At 38.2% G+C, this 15,731-nt stretch overlaps 1 protein-coding gene across 1 annotated transcript; it reads right to left on the minus strand.

The window, feature by feature from the left end:
• Positions 1-2,785: 2,785 nt before the first annotated feature.
• LOC120292766 (O-glucosyltransferase rumi homolog) lies at positions 2,786-5,760 on the minus strand. The gene is made up of 5 exons (XM_039311183.1): positions 5,290-5,760; positions 4,119-4,311; positions 3,786-3,850; positions 3,484-3,694; positions 2,786-3,404 (listed from the first exon to the last, which is right to left on the minus strand). The coding sequence occupies exons 1-5, from the start codon at positions 5,706-5,708 to the stop codon at positions 3,039-3,041; spliced, it is 1,254 nt and encodes a 417-aa protein (XP_039167117.1). The 5' UTR covers positions 5,709-5,760; the 3' UTR covers positions 2,786-3,038.
• Between the last annotated feature and the right edge of the window lie 9,971 nt (positions 5,761-15,731).

Consider the following 15,731-nt stretch of genomic DNA (forward strand, 5'->3'; position numbering starts at 1 on the left):
TTTTTAAAATTTTAAATCTAATTTAATTATATTATTATTTACACGTAGACATGAAACAGCGTCGTTTTGCATTTTCTCCGCCACGTCGCCGTGCAAAAACGACACCGTTTTGGACCAAACTCGCCGAGAAAGTCGCCACGTAAGCCATTTGGCTGGATTTTCGCTAGAGTGGCACTTAAGTGTCCCATTTAACTTCAAGTGTACCATTTTAAAGTTATTGCACTTAAGTGTCCTCCCGTGCCAAGTTATAGCACTTGGGCTATTCTTCCGCCATTGAAAGGGGCAAAACATTCCGTTGAATTGTAGGAAAATTCATGCTACGAGTAATAAGTTTATTTAAATTGAAGATATTTCTTTATTAAATATGATTAATAATTCCCGGCATATTCGTTAACAAGATCCATATGAAAATTTGGGTGAATTATTTTCAACCCCTTATAACAAAAGACACTTCCTTTTATTGTGTAATGACCAAAGTAACCTTCTCTCTTCTTCCTCCAACATTCTCCGACTTTGTATCAACATGTCTTTCTTGAGCACCTTCGTTTCATGTGCAAAAATTTGCTACCCAGCTACCATCGCCTCACCACACCGGCGCCACCACCCACCTTCGTGATATCATCACTTTGCAGTCCTCTCTCTCTCTCTCTCTCTCTCTCTCTCTCGCTTTCGCGTTTGCTTGGTCATCTCCCTCGATCTATCTCTCCACTTCATTTATCCCACCATATCTCAGCTTAGTTGTTCTTTTGTCGTTGATGATTCGTTAATGGCCCAAAACTTGACATTGTGTCGAGCTCCTTCGTGGCCGACGTGGAGCTTGACACTCACACATCAAGAGTAGGGAGGGAGGAGGGGAGAGGGAGAGATAAAGACTATGTATAATCGACAAGCGGTATGATGGGCAAAATGGTTATAATCGAGAGGTGGGTATAATCAACAAGTGGCTATATTTGAGAGGCAGGTATAATCGGTAAGTAGGTATAACCTATGCATGGTTAGTATCACTTTTAAGTCCAGTTTTGTTATTTTCACATTTTTTGCATCCAATATTCTACTCCACCTCATGGAAATCAATCAAACACATCTTAAATATGTAAGATTTTATTAAGACAAGTCAAATCATCACAATATCTCAACACGCCATTATTGAGGCTTGCTTACACTTACAATCAAATTCAAATTAAATTATCAAACATTAATCAACTAAGTCAAGAGTACTAAGTAGATCAACTTAACTTAACCTCTAGAGTTTTCACTTACCTTGAACAAAAGTTGGACAACTCAAAGCTTTACCCACCTACAAAGCAAGATAATTACGAATAAATATTAACAACTTTCAATCTTTTAACAAAACTTGTTTAGGAAAAGAAATAAAGTCCACCAAATTACCTAGTAAACTCTTGAAATGTGGAATTTTGAAGCTTAGACATGACAATAATGGAATCCTTGCCTTCTTTTAAAAGATTAGAAAGTAAAAATATAAGAGAAAAGTGATGGAATATCTCATTTTCTTTACAAGAACAAGTTGGAGTTATTTTGAAACTTGAAGAGGTAAGAAGACACAACTATAGGGCCTAGGGGAATGAAGCGAGAAGACTACTCAAGAATTACCAAGAGATAAGATAACTAAGGTAAAAAGAAATATTGACGTGATGTTAAAAATGCTACGTGGAAAGCGTGAGAGATGTGTTCTGGTTAGAAAGGTACAAGTTGCATAATCATAGGGTCCATCCAATGATATGGCCAAGGGGATGAGCTTAGAAGAAAGTTACCAACATACAGGAATGAATAATTGAGGTTAAAAGTAACAATGGCTCAATGTAAAAAACAGTTTGTTGAAATTGAGTGACAAGTGTAAAAATTAGAAAGTGAGAAATAGCCCATTCCAAAGTAAATATTTTGTTAAATGACCAAGATATCTAGTAATTCAGTACATAAATAACGAAATTAATGTCAATTTTAAATTATGATAAGTCCCATATATATTTTGAACCTACTAAAATTATTAGTGAACAATATCAAATGTCAGGAAAATCTCAACATATCAATTCCTTTATACAACTAATATGACAATATCATCACCCTACATTATTAAAGTATATGTCAACATCTATCAATTTAACCCTAATATGTTAGACTTTGGGCGACGACGGCTGTGGAAATTTATGTGGAAATTTATGTTTCATACTTTCCGCATCTCCAAAATTAATGACCCAATTGAGTTTCCTACGCGCCATTCAAAACTCTAAGCTAAATAAAACTCAACTTTGTCACATCGGTGAAGAGGAGCTCGGCCACAACAGTGGGGTGAGAGGAGGTAGCCCCCTTCACTAGCAACAACTTTACCCGACGAAGGCAACGAGGTTGGGCAGTGGCAGGGGAGGAGGGGAAAGAAATTAGGACTAGAAATGATAATGGACATTACTTTTCATTACAAAGTGAGATTCATGTTGGATAACGATGTATTTGGATAGTCGTTGATCTCTATCTCACTTTCCATCTTCATCTTCTCGGTGTAGGCTTTGCTTGATCAAAAGGAAGGTATAGTGGAATGTGAGCAAAAGTTGTTGCCTTTGAATTGTTGTGTAACCTTTCTTTCAGGGTAAGTAAGAGACGCGAGTGCTAAGTTGTTTCAGCTGTGCAAGCCAAGAGGCAGCCAACCAAACACGCACACACACACACACACAAAAGAGTTGCGAAGACATTAAGATAACGAAGAAACAGATAATTGAACAGAGTGCGCGAGTGTTGAAGAGAGGAGACAGGATGGATTAGAAGGTGCCTTGATCGTTGCCCATAAAGTGAGTGTTTTTAGCCATATTGAGATGGGAACAGTCCGCCTCTAAAAACTATAAACATGATCTCGATAATGATAGTAGAAATCAATTAAAAGCTGCACCAGGAGTCAAGCTGCTGAATACCTCCTTCCAGCTGCCACTTGGACTGGCCATTGCTCCCAAGCTATCGGTTTCTAGTGTATGTAGTTATCCAGCCAAATTCTCTTTGTAGCTACGACACGATTATGCACATGTACCCTACTAAGCTGATCTGTTGGGAGACTTTCGCCCGAACTCATTTTCCCATCTTTCCACCCTCCCGATTGCACTGGCACTTTTCCTCCACATAGCATCGACCGATTTGGGCTCGTATGGTGGAGGCATGGTGCATGGGCCTGTAGCCGATGGGCTCATGGTCAGTGACTCCACCATGAACTCCCTCTCCGTCCCACCTGCAGGGCAAGCCACGAGCTCGGAGCAGACCTCCACTGCTCCTTCTGGGACCTCTGGTTCGAATCTGAGAAGCTTGGCGTATTCATTCATCAGATGAAGCATGTAATCGTATACATTGCTCATCTTCACTTGCTCTTGGATGAAGTCACTTGAAGCCTTCCCTATCTCTTGTGCCTATCCAGGTCCATCGAGGAGAGTTAGGCCAACACGTTTATCATGGAATTCAATTGTAGCTACTAGAGAAATTATTTACCTTTTGCTTGTGGCTATTGCCCCAGTCCACGGCGAATTTGAGGGATCGACACTTGTCCTCGGTCCTGATGGGCCAGTAGTGCTGCAAGGGGTTGAGGCTCCTGGTGAAGAAATCGTAGAACCGAGGCTTTACCAATAGAGTCGTGGAATCACAGGACAGGATGTACTTCTCGCTGACCGACCACGCATGCCCTTCTATGTAGATCTTGAATCTAGCCACAACATATTCATTCGTTTGTTCAGTGAAGCTGTTTTTGCTTATGGAAATGATACGGTTGGTGATGCTGAGAGCTTAATCATCACCTGTGTGTGCATTGGCTTGCTAGGTCTGAGTTCTTGAATCCTTGTTGTGATTCAAGGATCCAATCCTGCAAAATTACCGTGCATGAAGTTCCTAAGTTTACAAACTCAAAGCGACTAAGTAGTTAGAATTGGTTGGTGAAACAAGCTAACAATATACGCGAAAGCTGTTCATGATTATAGTCAAATAAGGATAGAGTGGATTCTGCAGGCTTGAAAGTCAAAACCTTAGAATCATTCTTAGTTGAAGGAGTTACAACAACTTCCTACATTTGTAATCTGACTTCACACATGGAAAGGAACTGTTATTCAGTAATCCATTGTTCATAGTAATACCTGGATGAACAAGCGAGCATTCCAATCTTGGGTCTCAGAAACGTTGCACTTGAGGAGGTCTCTTCTGGTTTCAGCCACAAAGGGGTTCCCTTTCCAATATGCGTGCGGTTCTCTTTCTATCCATTTCTTCCTCTCATTCCCTTGTTTCAGCTCCATCTGCACCCTCTCCCATGGCTTTATATTGATCTCAGCCCTTCTTAAATTCCAAGGAATATAGAAAAACTCAGTACAGATAAATATACTCATGTATAATATGTACGATTATTTGGTAATAATTAGAAGAGAGATATCAATTTCCTCCGGATCCTAAAAAACAATTTCTTTTAATAGGAAAAAAAGTGAGAAGGAGGAACCTAAGGCACAGCTACCCTCATTAGTTGTAACCATATATATCTTATCATGCTATGGGATCTCTAGAGCCTCGGTTAGACAATTTGTGCAATTACAATAACTTTTCAAAAGTCTGTTTTCGCATTATGAAAAGACATACTTTATGAGATTAATGTATGGTCATATTCGATTTCGTCAATCGAAATCTTTAAAATGATTTCTGTCCCTACCTAGTAATATGCCAGATACAGGATTTCCATCGTCTTGGGCCGACAAAGCGAAAGAGGCCATGGAAAATGAAGAGTAATCAGATGACCTCAATCGGTCATGGGACCGAAGCCCCCAAAAAGATTCAACTGTGTGCTGAGCAAAGATGACAGCCCATGGAATATCAATGCTTGGGCTGAGGAATGCAAGGCACTACTGGGCGGGCTTAGGTTTGTTCGGCTACAATATTGTCCAAGAGAAGCAAATTGACAGACCGGGTGGCGAAGACGAAGAGGAAAATGAACTTCCTTCTAATTGGTTGCTTTACCCCGCAATCCATGTTAGATATTTTACGTTTAGATATTGACAAACTTGGTTTTAATTAATGAAGTTTCTTAGCTTTCGATCAAAAAAGAAAAAGTACTTTCTTTAATTTTTCTACTTGCTGGCTAAATTTAACACCTACAACTAGAAAACTACCGTCATTATTGATCCAAATTCCGAAGGTTCTAATGATTGTCTTCATAAGATGAACCAACTCCATGCGAGCATTTCCCCGATTTTAGATTCCCGTACTAAAGATTGAATCAAAAGACAGACCAAAAATGACGAGGAATGATAATCAATTACATACCAACCCCAGAAGGACCAATCCGGGAAGACTATGTCCATCGTCCATCGATCCCCGCAATACCGGAACAACGGTGGCGGGCTCGTCCCATTCTGCCCCCGGTAGTGCCGTGACTGGATCACCGGCCGGTCGTTGCAGTCGAACATAAGCTCCAAATCGGGTATTCGACCAGGATACCTCCTCAGCAATTGCAAAATACCCCATATGGTGAACTTGTCCCTAGTTTGTATTGACTTCCTATACTTCTCCACATAAGCTTTGCCTTTGATGATCACTAGGCGAAAATGGGCGGTCCGTTTCGCCCTCTCCACCATGTCCCTCGTGATTCCTGAGTCCTTCCACGGACGCAGATCTTCGTGGATCCACCGGAAATAATCTGGGCAATCGGGTTCGGTTGATGGGTCTTGTGGCAAAAACGACATCGGATAGTTTGTTGGGCAGGTTTGGGTCTGGTTTTCGGAGCTGCAATTCAGTGGGAATTGAGCTTCTTCGGTTGGAGATTAGGCTGGTTCTTATCCGAGATGACTATACTTTGATTACTTGGATTACCCGCAGAGATTGTAGACTGAAACTAGGAAAAATTTCATTAGACAATTGTCCAGCAAAAATAGACATGTATGTAGTTTGAAGTTCCAATATTTACAGTATATACAATTGATATAGATATACCAAATCGCTCGCTTCCTAAAAGTACTTCAAAATTAATTGTGACTTTCTCAATAAGCCTGGAACCAGAAATTCGATAAAGAAAGTATGAGAAAAGAAAGTGAACAATTGGAGTGCAAAAGATACTGAGTTAGATAAAGTAGCTAGGATCGATACAAAGTAACTATAAACACCAAAAGAAGAACGAGAAATTACCGTATCGATCTTCAAAGTGAAGTTGAAAGCAAGAGCAACAAGGATCAACAAGAAGAGCAACAACAGAGGAACCACAGAGGAGGGTCCCTTCTTAAGCGGAGGACGCCAAATCGCCGTCATTCCAGCGAAGCGACTGGCGAGGCCCGCGGTCCGCAAGACGGTGCTTGGTAATCTTTGCATGGCGTGCGTCTGATTTCTTGAGGATTTTGTGATTCACTGCTATGGGATGAATGAGAGAGAGAGAGAGAGAGAGAGAGAGAGCAGCAGCAGCAGCAGCCCAATTTCTTGCTGAAGCTTGTGTTTCGCTTTGGATAGTTGACTTAATTCTTCGTTGGGATGGGCAGAATTGTGCTTTTGAATTGGCAAGTTGGAGAAAGCGTGGGATCGCATTTTCTTAGTCCATCATTATTTTTTTAATCTTTGATTGATGACTCGCTTGTGATATTTTTACTTCTTTGATTTTTAATTACTAGTGGTGGGAGAAAATATTGGGTGGTCCAAGAGCGCCGTGTCAGCGTGGTCCCCAACCACTCACGTGGCGCCACGTGGAATCTCCACTCCCACTTCAAGAGAAACTTCAAACCAAATCAACGACGCTGACATGGCACCCCTGGACTACCCAATATTTTCTCTGCCGGTGGTTTTCAAGATATGAGAAGTCAACCACATGCCCTACAGTACACGTAAACCCTGGACGCATGATTCCGCCCTAGACATTCGGCAAATGTACAAAGAAATGGGGGTTTCATCTATTCTCGGTCCCACGGAGAACCATGATTAGCGAAGGAGCGGTCCTTTCATTGGTTGGATTCCAAGTCAACCGTACAATCTACAGAAATAATTTTTCAAATTTGATTAAATTTGTATTGTGATCATTTAATTTTTAATTTATTCGATATGATCCCTAACCAAATATGTAATATCATCATTGAACTTTCAATATGTTCAATGTAACTCCTTAATTTTTTGTACATGTTCAAACTAATTCCTAAATTACATGAAAGTGCTTAATGTTATCATTGAATTTAAATTAATGGAAAGATAACATTAGATATTTTTATATATCATAGGAAACAATTTAAATATTTAACAAAAGTTTAGGGATTATATCGAATAAAATAAAAATTCACAGACAACATTGTAAATTGGGCTAAAATTCAAGGATCATATTAAACAAATTAAAATGTTCACATTATATATTAGATTAAAGTTTAAAGACCATTTATATCATTATCCCTTTTAAGACTTGTTCAATGTGTCGCACAGTTGATTGGGAAGTTATAAAAACTTTCCTTATTTTAGCAACTGCCTTTGCCTTGCTACGTCTAGCCATCGCATTCTATCGTCGCCTTTGACTCTTACCTCTAGGGATGATCAGTTCTAGGGTGAGTAGGTTCTACACCTAAAACCTGAAACATATCCTATTATAATTAGTTATTCTTTTTTGGACTCTGTATCCTATCTTGTTCGCATTGAAACCTATTTTAAAACTACTCTGTTTTTCCAATCCTATTTCAAGGTCTAACCTGTTTGCATTAGACCTTATTTTACAACCACTTGATATTATATACCACTTCGAATTTTACATAAACATGAAAGAAAACAACAACATAATTTTCCTGATTTGTATTGAAATATTAAGCATGAGTAATCAATAAGTATATGAACCTTTTCACTAAATGAAAATTAAAAATCCACAAGACTAATTATCATAAACAAACATCACAAAGCAAAACAAAATCCTAACATCGCATAAACATTAGCACCAAACATGGATCTAATGTTTGTCTCATTCCAACAATTACTACAAGAAGCTATAGTGGTTAACAAATCTTTAGTACAAGCATAACTCCTTATCCAAAAGTGAAATTAGGTGAGTCACTCCACGTGGTACAAAATTTCTAATAAAGACTTGAAATTCATACATAAAGAAAAATCAACAAGACCAAGTGAGTTAAGATCATGTGAAGAGAGAGACTAGGAGGGAGGGAAGTGGGGAGAGAGAGAGTTGACTAAGTGAGTTATTTATTTTTTTAACCTTAGTAAAAACAGGTTCCAAAATTGATCCGGGTGAGCTTTTCCTTAAAATCGGAAACCGGATCAATTCCAGTCGGTTCTCAAAAAATGGAACTGGTTCTCGAACCAGTTCAAACAGGAACTTGTTCCTAGAACTACTTTCCGGGCGGTCTAGATTGGTTTTTGAGTAAACCCGGTCCGGGTGCACACCCTATTCACCTCTGCCACATTAGTCTTGTAACTACCTGCAATGATGGTGGAGGACCACATCTCTCTCTCTCTCTCTCTCTGCATTTCCTCGAAGGTTCTCAATGTATTTTCGACCTCTACCTTTCTTGACTAAGACGTCTCTTGGGGGTTACGGCTATGATGGCGGAAGAGGAAAATGGCGATTAGAGCTGGGTTAAGGTGTTAGGATCATTCTAATTAAAATGTTTGCTTTTGAAAGGCGGAGAAATTTAGAAAAATTACAGGGATTATTTGGGGAAAAATGGATGATTTTGTGAATAAATTTAGAATGTTGAATGATGAGAGATGCAATATTTTAGTATTAAACCTTGTATTTATTAAATAAAGGAAACAATGAAGCATCTGGCTACCCAGTCAGATACTTCATTTTAGCACAAGAGGTTGTTACCTTGTACTTTTAGTACAAGTGAGTGACTAATGCTCCAAGTGTGGGCCATCCACCTTGGGCCTTGCCCATTTTGGGCCCTTTAGGGTCACACAATATTCACGAGACATAACATACTTAGGAATTGGGCTTGGCTTTGCAATTGGCTTTCAGTAGAGCATTGACCCGATCAAATTTATCCTCATCAATATGCTATTGCTTCCAAGTTAATTCCAGGAGGGCGATGAAAGAGCATTTTTTTTCTTTCATCCGTCTGCAAAAGGCGGTGAAAAATATTTCCTAAGGAATGAAAAGAATTGTAATTTTGTTTAGTTAATGAAATGCCTATAAGTTATTTCAAAAAAGAAGAAGAAACATTAAACTGAATGAGATTTTTGTCAACTCTTTCCCATTAAACCTGACTGTTCCTCATCATTCCAATAGCTCTAGTCCCTGTTGAACAAGTGGAATTATTTCACCCGGTGCAGCTTATAAAAATTTAAATTGTTTGAGAATTGAGTAAGCTTTAGGAAACAGTGCAAGGGAAACAAAAATGCATTTGTTCATTGACAAATTGCATTAATTTGTAAGTAGGGTGATCAGCTATTGATCATCGCCTTGATAAGTTATTACCTCGCCTTGATAAGTTATTACCTCGCCAACTAGCTAATTAGACACAAGAAAATTATTTTAGATACAACAAGGAGGGTAAAAAGAACTTTGTCCAAGCAACCTTTGATCACATAGTCAAATCCCAAAGGATATACCAACTTATACCTTAGGACAGATAACTCTATTTTTTAAACAAAAAAAAAAATGCACAAAGCTTTGCTCAAGGGAAGAAAATATCCATCGACTTGTACCCTTGGAAAAAAAAACATCACTTTTCATACAACCCCAAAAGAGTACCGAGTTTTTCCTTAAGGGGCAAAAACATCCACTATTGACTTTCTTTCATTGAACTACATTTATTTGGCATTTTTGTGGCAAATGACATTGATGTGACATGTCAAGTAAGTGAAACAGCTTCCACTTTGATTATAATGATTATTTGCTAAGTTCATTGCAAAATCCGTGACTTGTCACCCTAATTTGCAAATTCGAAACACTAATCAAACTTCACAATTTACGTGAACTCCACAAATTAGCTCCAAAATTATTATTTGAAATCCAAATTTGTGAACTTAGTTTGGGAGAAAATTCCTAGCCATTTAGGCTCCGTTCGTTTAATGGAAAATGTAGCGTTTTTGGAAAATATTTTTCAGGAAGTCATTTTCTAGGAAAATGTAATTATTTTCCGGTATTTGGATAAAACCTGAAAATGAAGTGGAAAATATTTTTTGCTGTTCGATAAGGAAAATATTTTCCTTCATATACTCTTTTTCATTTATTTTATTTTTTAAATGGATTTTTCATATTTTTTAAAAATTGAATTTAATTATTTTTAATTTCTAAAATCTCTTATTAATTTTTCCTTTTTATTTATTTATTTATTTATTCTTTGTAATCCATCTCCTTCTTTCTTGGCCAATCGCCGGCCACGGCGATGGCCCGCGATCGACTATCGGCGAGCCTCGTGCTCGCTTGCCGCTCCCAGCATTGGTGAGCGTAAGTGTCGAGCTCAAGGCTCGCTAGATCGACGAGCGTGAGCTTGAGATCAACGAGCTTGAGGTTCGCCTGGTGATGGCCAACAACTAGTCAAGAAAGAAGATGGGAAACAAAGAAAAAAAAAGAAGAAAAGAAAATAAAAGAAATAAAAAATAAAAAGCAAATAAAAATAATTCGAATTAAAAAGAAAAAGAAAATTAAAAAATAATTCAAATAAAAAAGAAAATAAAAAGAAGAAGGGGATGATGAAGTGAGGATTTGTAGAGATATGAGATAAGAGGGATCAAGTGAGGAAAATATTTTTCACTTTTTCAAAAGTGAAAAACATTTTCCCTAATTTAGAAGACTTTTTTCCTTTCATGGAAAACATTTTCCTCATGAAATTTATTTTCCGTGAAACAAATGCCAAAAATCTAGAAAACATTTTCCTGAAAATTATTTTCTGCAAAATGAAGGAGCTTTAATTTGTGAATTCAATTTGGAATTAGATTCTGTGGTCTCTTTGTTATTTAAAAGTAATGAGCCACCACCTCGCTCAAATTACATCATTTTTTTAAAACATCCATGGTGCCTTGTTGGTTTAGCTGATTTGTCCATTGTACTCGTCACCATCGTTAGCGACGTTGGATGCTACATAAGATTTTTGCGAGGAAAAGGTGATGGTCCATATTTTCGTCGCTCGAGTAAAAGTTTGCACTATTCTCTTAAATTGTATGAAAAGCGAAATTATTGTTGCCCAGCAATCCATGCTTTTTCACCCCCTCATTTGGCCAATCTTAATACGCGTTACACGGCCAACGTAGAAGATCTTTATGTTCGCCGAAAATGGAATTAATAAAAATTCACAGAAACTCGCAGACCAGTTCTTCAAGTCGTGGATCAATTAAACAAGCAACTTCTCCATATGGGAACAAATTCTAACATCAGATTTTCGTCTGTGGCGCGTTCTTGCCGAGTCCTTTCACCATCACGTTCGCTGTCTAGCGATTGAACACCCAGCCTTTTCACATTGACAAATCACAAAACTGATATCAATCGATTCTAGAGCGCACTACTTAAAGTCTCTAATGGAGGAGCCCCCACACATGCTCGCCATGAAAAGCAAAACCGACGACCACGCTCTGCGTACAGAAAAGATTGAGCAACAAAAAAATTGTATTAAGCCAACCAGCAAGCTCCGATTTAAACTGATTGATCTGGGCAGAGTCGACTCGAACCCGTCAATTCCAGGAGGGTAACAAGGTGACATTGAATCAGTGACAATGGTTTTTTTATTTTTATTTTTTTGGCTTGGAAGTATGAAAATAAAAGAGATAATCAATAGAAGAGTTGGAAGAACGGGCATGAGTTATGCTTCTTCCAAAAGCAGTGAGGCCAGCACGTTGACCTCCTCTCAAGATTCAGCCCTCGAAGGTTTCCATGCACAACCGTCTTCTCACATCATATTCACCTATAAGATTAAAAACTATGCGATCCTATCCCCCCCTCAGCACAAACCCTCGGTTTGCTTCGTGTCCCTCTTGTTTCGACCTTCACAGCACCCTCGCTGTGAGCCTTCGATGGCACAAGTACGTGACAGGCTCTCATGTTTTCTCTTCATCTAGCACTTTTCCTTCCCTAGACGAGTTGTTATCAATTCAATGCCAGTAGTATAGTCTTGCCTCCCTCTGGTCATGAAAACCAGAGAGATTCAATTCTTGATACCAAGTCATTTCTGTTTGTAAGCAACGTTTTCCTGAACGCATCAGAATTTGTTTTATCTTTTTATAGAAAATGGTTGTCAGGCTCTTGACTATGAACGGTGAGAAGACGAAGCAGAAAGCCATCAAAGCCGTCGCAGATGTTTTGGTACCGATAAGAGTTCATCATGTAAATTACCAAAGAAACTCAAAGCATATGAATGTGTGGTGCGACATCAATTTTGAGCTTTGAGTTCAGTTGGAATTAAGCTTCCTTTTGTTCCCTTGAAATCAATGTTTCAGGAGTAGATTCCATAGCAGCGGATTTGAAGGAGCAAACGCTGACTGTGATAGGTGACATGGACTCCATGGCTGTAGCAAAGAAGCTGAAGAAATTAAAAAAGAAAAAAGACAAAAAAGAAAAACACATCATTCCCTTCAATTCATTTCAGTATTTCTAATTATTTAGACATAGGGAGAGCTACTGTGACATGCATTTTTTTTTAATGACTCGGGAACCGTCATATAGCCGGCCTCCTCCCAACCTCCCCCCAATTGGAAGAGGGGGGGAATGCCCGAACCAATGCGTCCATGGTGGGGTGGGTGTGACATGCATTTTTTTGTTGTGGTATGTTTACAAAAACAAAAAAAAAAAAAAAAAAAGGAATGTGCAATTACTCATGAATAAAAAATTATGCAGCATTTTTAGCGACTGCATCTTTACTCAAGTGAAAATTTTAAATAAAAGCCCGAAGTGTCTCTATTTTCTTAAATAAGAGTTTGAAGTGTACATTGTTTAAAATAAGAGTTTGAAATGCTCTTATTTTCTTAAATAAGGACTTGAAGTGGGTTGTATTTCAAATAATGATATAAAGTGTCCATACCAATCTCAAAAAGTACCCGAACTCATTGGCTATCAAAGGCAATTTTGTATTTCAAATTTTTTAATTTTTCTTTTCTTCTTTCTTTTTTCTTTTCATAAAAAATAAAAAACTTTTAGAAAAAGGAAAACGTAGGCAGGAGGGACCGCTATGGCCACCACCCCATCGTCGGTGGGACGGCGGCAAAGGCCGACGGGGTTGCCAATGCTTGGGTGAGGCCGGTGACCCTCACCGACTAGAGGTGAGGGCCATAAGCAGGAGAGGGTGGGCAACCCTCGGTAGTAATGAGGTAGCGGTCACAGGCACCTGTGCTTTTCCTTGTTTTTAAAGTTTTTTTTAATTTTTTTTTGCCTAATTTAGTTTAAATTTAATTTGTGTTCGGACGAAAATGTCCCCAATCATCAACAAGGTGAGGCCCTTATTTGAAATAATCATAATTACTTCAAGTTTTTCTTTAGAACCGATATGACAACTTCAAGTCATTATTTGAAATAAGGTCTATTTCGGGCTTTTATTTGAAAAACGAAAGTATTTTGGGCCATAATTTGGAATTTTCCTTTTACTCAACAATTTTTTTTTTTCTATAATACCTTATAGTTAGGGGTATGTATATCCCAACACTATATATAAGGAAACAGCAAAGTATTAAATAATATCACCCATAGCTAATAATAGCTCTAATATTCATAAATATACTAGCATCATCTTTGTTGTCATGAGGATCGACTTCTTCATCCAAGTCCAAATGTTGTTCGATGGAATTCCCCAGCTATAGTCTTATGCACTCTGTCCGATCTCGCTTCTCCATATCAAGTTGTCGGTCTTCAAACTCATCTAAGTAATTGCAACGGTGGAGGGTGGCAGGCAAGGTCAAGGGTGCACCCACAGGCGGTGGGGAGAGAGAAAAGGGCAGAGTAAAGAGGTGGGAGCGTCTATGCTGCTGTCGTACTAATTCAGTATTTCTATCATTTTGACACTCGAGGACATGCCTCAAGCCGATATAGGGGCAATCTCTTTAATACACGATGTTCTTCTATCTCAATTATCTAAAAAATTTACCACTTCTAATTTACTCTCAATTGGATCACCTACACTTCCCGGTGATGTTCTTTGCCTCATACATTGAATAGAACTTTCCGTTGCCAAATGTTGCAGATAATACTTCGGCTCTTAGCCTATTGCCACCAGCTCTCCTCCTTTTTATTCTATAGCAGGTTGCTTCCATCTATCTCCTGATGCTATTGTAAATCAGGAGCGTCCTGCAATGAAAATGTCTTTATTGGGTACTGCATAGCCGTCGGATAGTCACTATCATTCGAATGTTCTCAAACCAACTGTAAAAAGTAGTCCAACAATGTACATCGAACGTATTTTTGGACCACGACTTCCGCTTGTGAGCTGAGCTCTATGCATGAAATTCAGAAAACCACAAACAACTGAACAGAATAGGATCAGATTTAGGGAATAGAAAGCTAAATAGCTAGAGAATGATCAATCTGATGAGAACTGCTGCGGCATCTGGCGTTACGGTTTTATAAGGTGGTGCGAATCGAAATAGAAGGAAGATTAATATACTAAATCTCAGCAAATCTTATCTTAGTAAATATTTGTCACACGATATAACTAATATGGCCCTAAATATCAGTAAATATATAGTACAGAATAATACCCCCACAAATTTGAAAGACCACAGTATAATTAATATGTGACTCATGATGGAAAGAGCATCACATTGAAAAACTGCCCAGCAACATAAGGGCGAAAAAGAGAATCTCGCTTTTGATATAGACCTCAATGGGTATAAGCTCAATGGTAGAACGCGCCTCTAATAATTGTGTTGTTATAATCGAAAGGATTTACATAGATATAATTTACACATCATTAACATTTTGAGGATCACTACACAATCTTCTTTTTTTTAATAATTAGAAAAGAAACTAGTGTCTACGAAATGTCTTTGCAAAATAAAAAATTGACACCTCCATTTTAATTTAAAAAATTAAATAAATGACAATAAATTTTATGGAACGCTTCAATATACAAGCATTGACTCATAAGTAAGTCCATGAACCCTTCTTTCCGAAAATATCTGTCATTCCTCTGCTTGAGAGGCATCCCAGAAGTAGCTAGTAAGGGCTTGCTTTTGTCCATGCTCATGCTTATCAACTCAATTAGCTTCTGATAGTAGTAGCATTCGATAGGATTCCTACCTCAAGACATAGGACTATGAATTCAAGAAAGATCTTGGACATCTCAGTGGTGGGATTGGATACCCGCATCTGATCGAAGTTCTATTTGAGTGCCCTAGGCCGGGAGAAAGAGGTAGTCTTTTACTACCCTTCTTTTGGGAGTTGGTTTTGGAATTCCATTGATAGTAGCCATTTTTAATGCGATTATAAAAAGATATCCCTAATGTGTGTGTGTGTGTGAGAGAGAGAGAGAGAGAGAGAGAGAGAGAGAGAGATACCTCAATAAAAAATGAACCAAGTTCAGTGGGAGTCTAAAAATTTGATTAGGTGTTGGTAAGAAGAGAAAGACAGATTTCAAAAGTGAGAAAATCAAGCAGCGAGGCATTGCATTTATATATGAAACCCTGCCCTTTAAATGGAAATTCATTTAATGATAGATTTACTCATCGTAAATTTGAGGCATGTTATTGAATTTCTTCCTTCTCTTTTACACATCTGTTTGATACATTACTGGGAATGTCTCCTTTAAATGGATATTCTTTTAACCGTAGATAGGCTTCGTGTATTGCAATGCATGTTATTAAATTAGATTTACTCC

Source organism: Eucalyptus grandis, chromosome 4 (assembly GCF_016545825.1).
Source record: "Eucalyptus grandis isolate ANBG69807.140 chromosome 4, ASM1654582v1, whole genome shotgun sequence".
Classification (NCBI taxonomy): domain Eukaryota; kingdom Viridiplantae; phylum Streptophyta; class Magnoliopsida; order Myrtales; family Myrtaceae; genus Eucalyptus; species Eucalyptus grandis.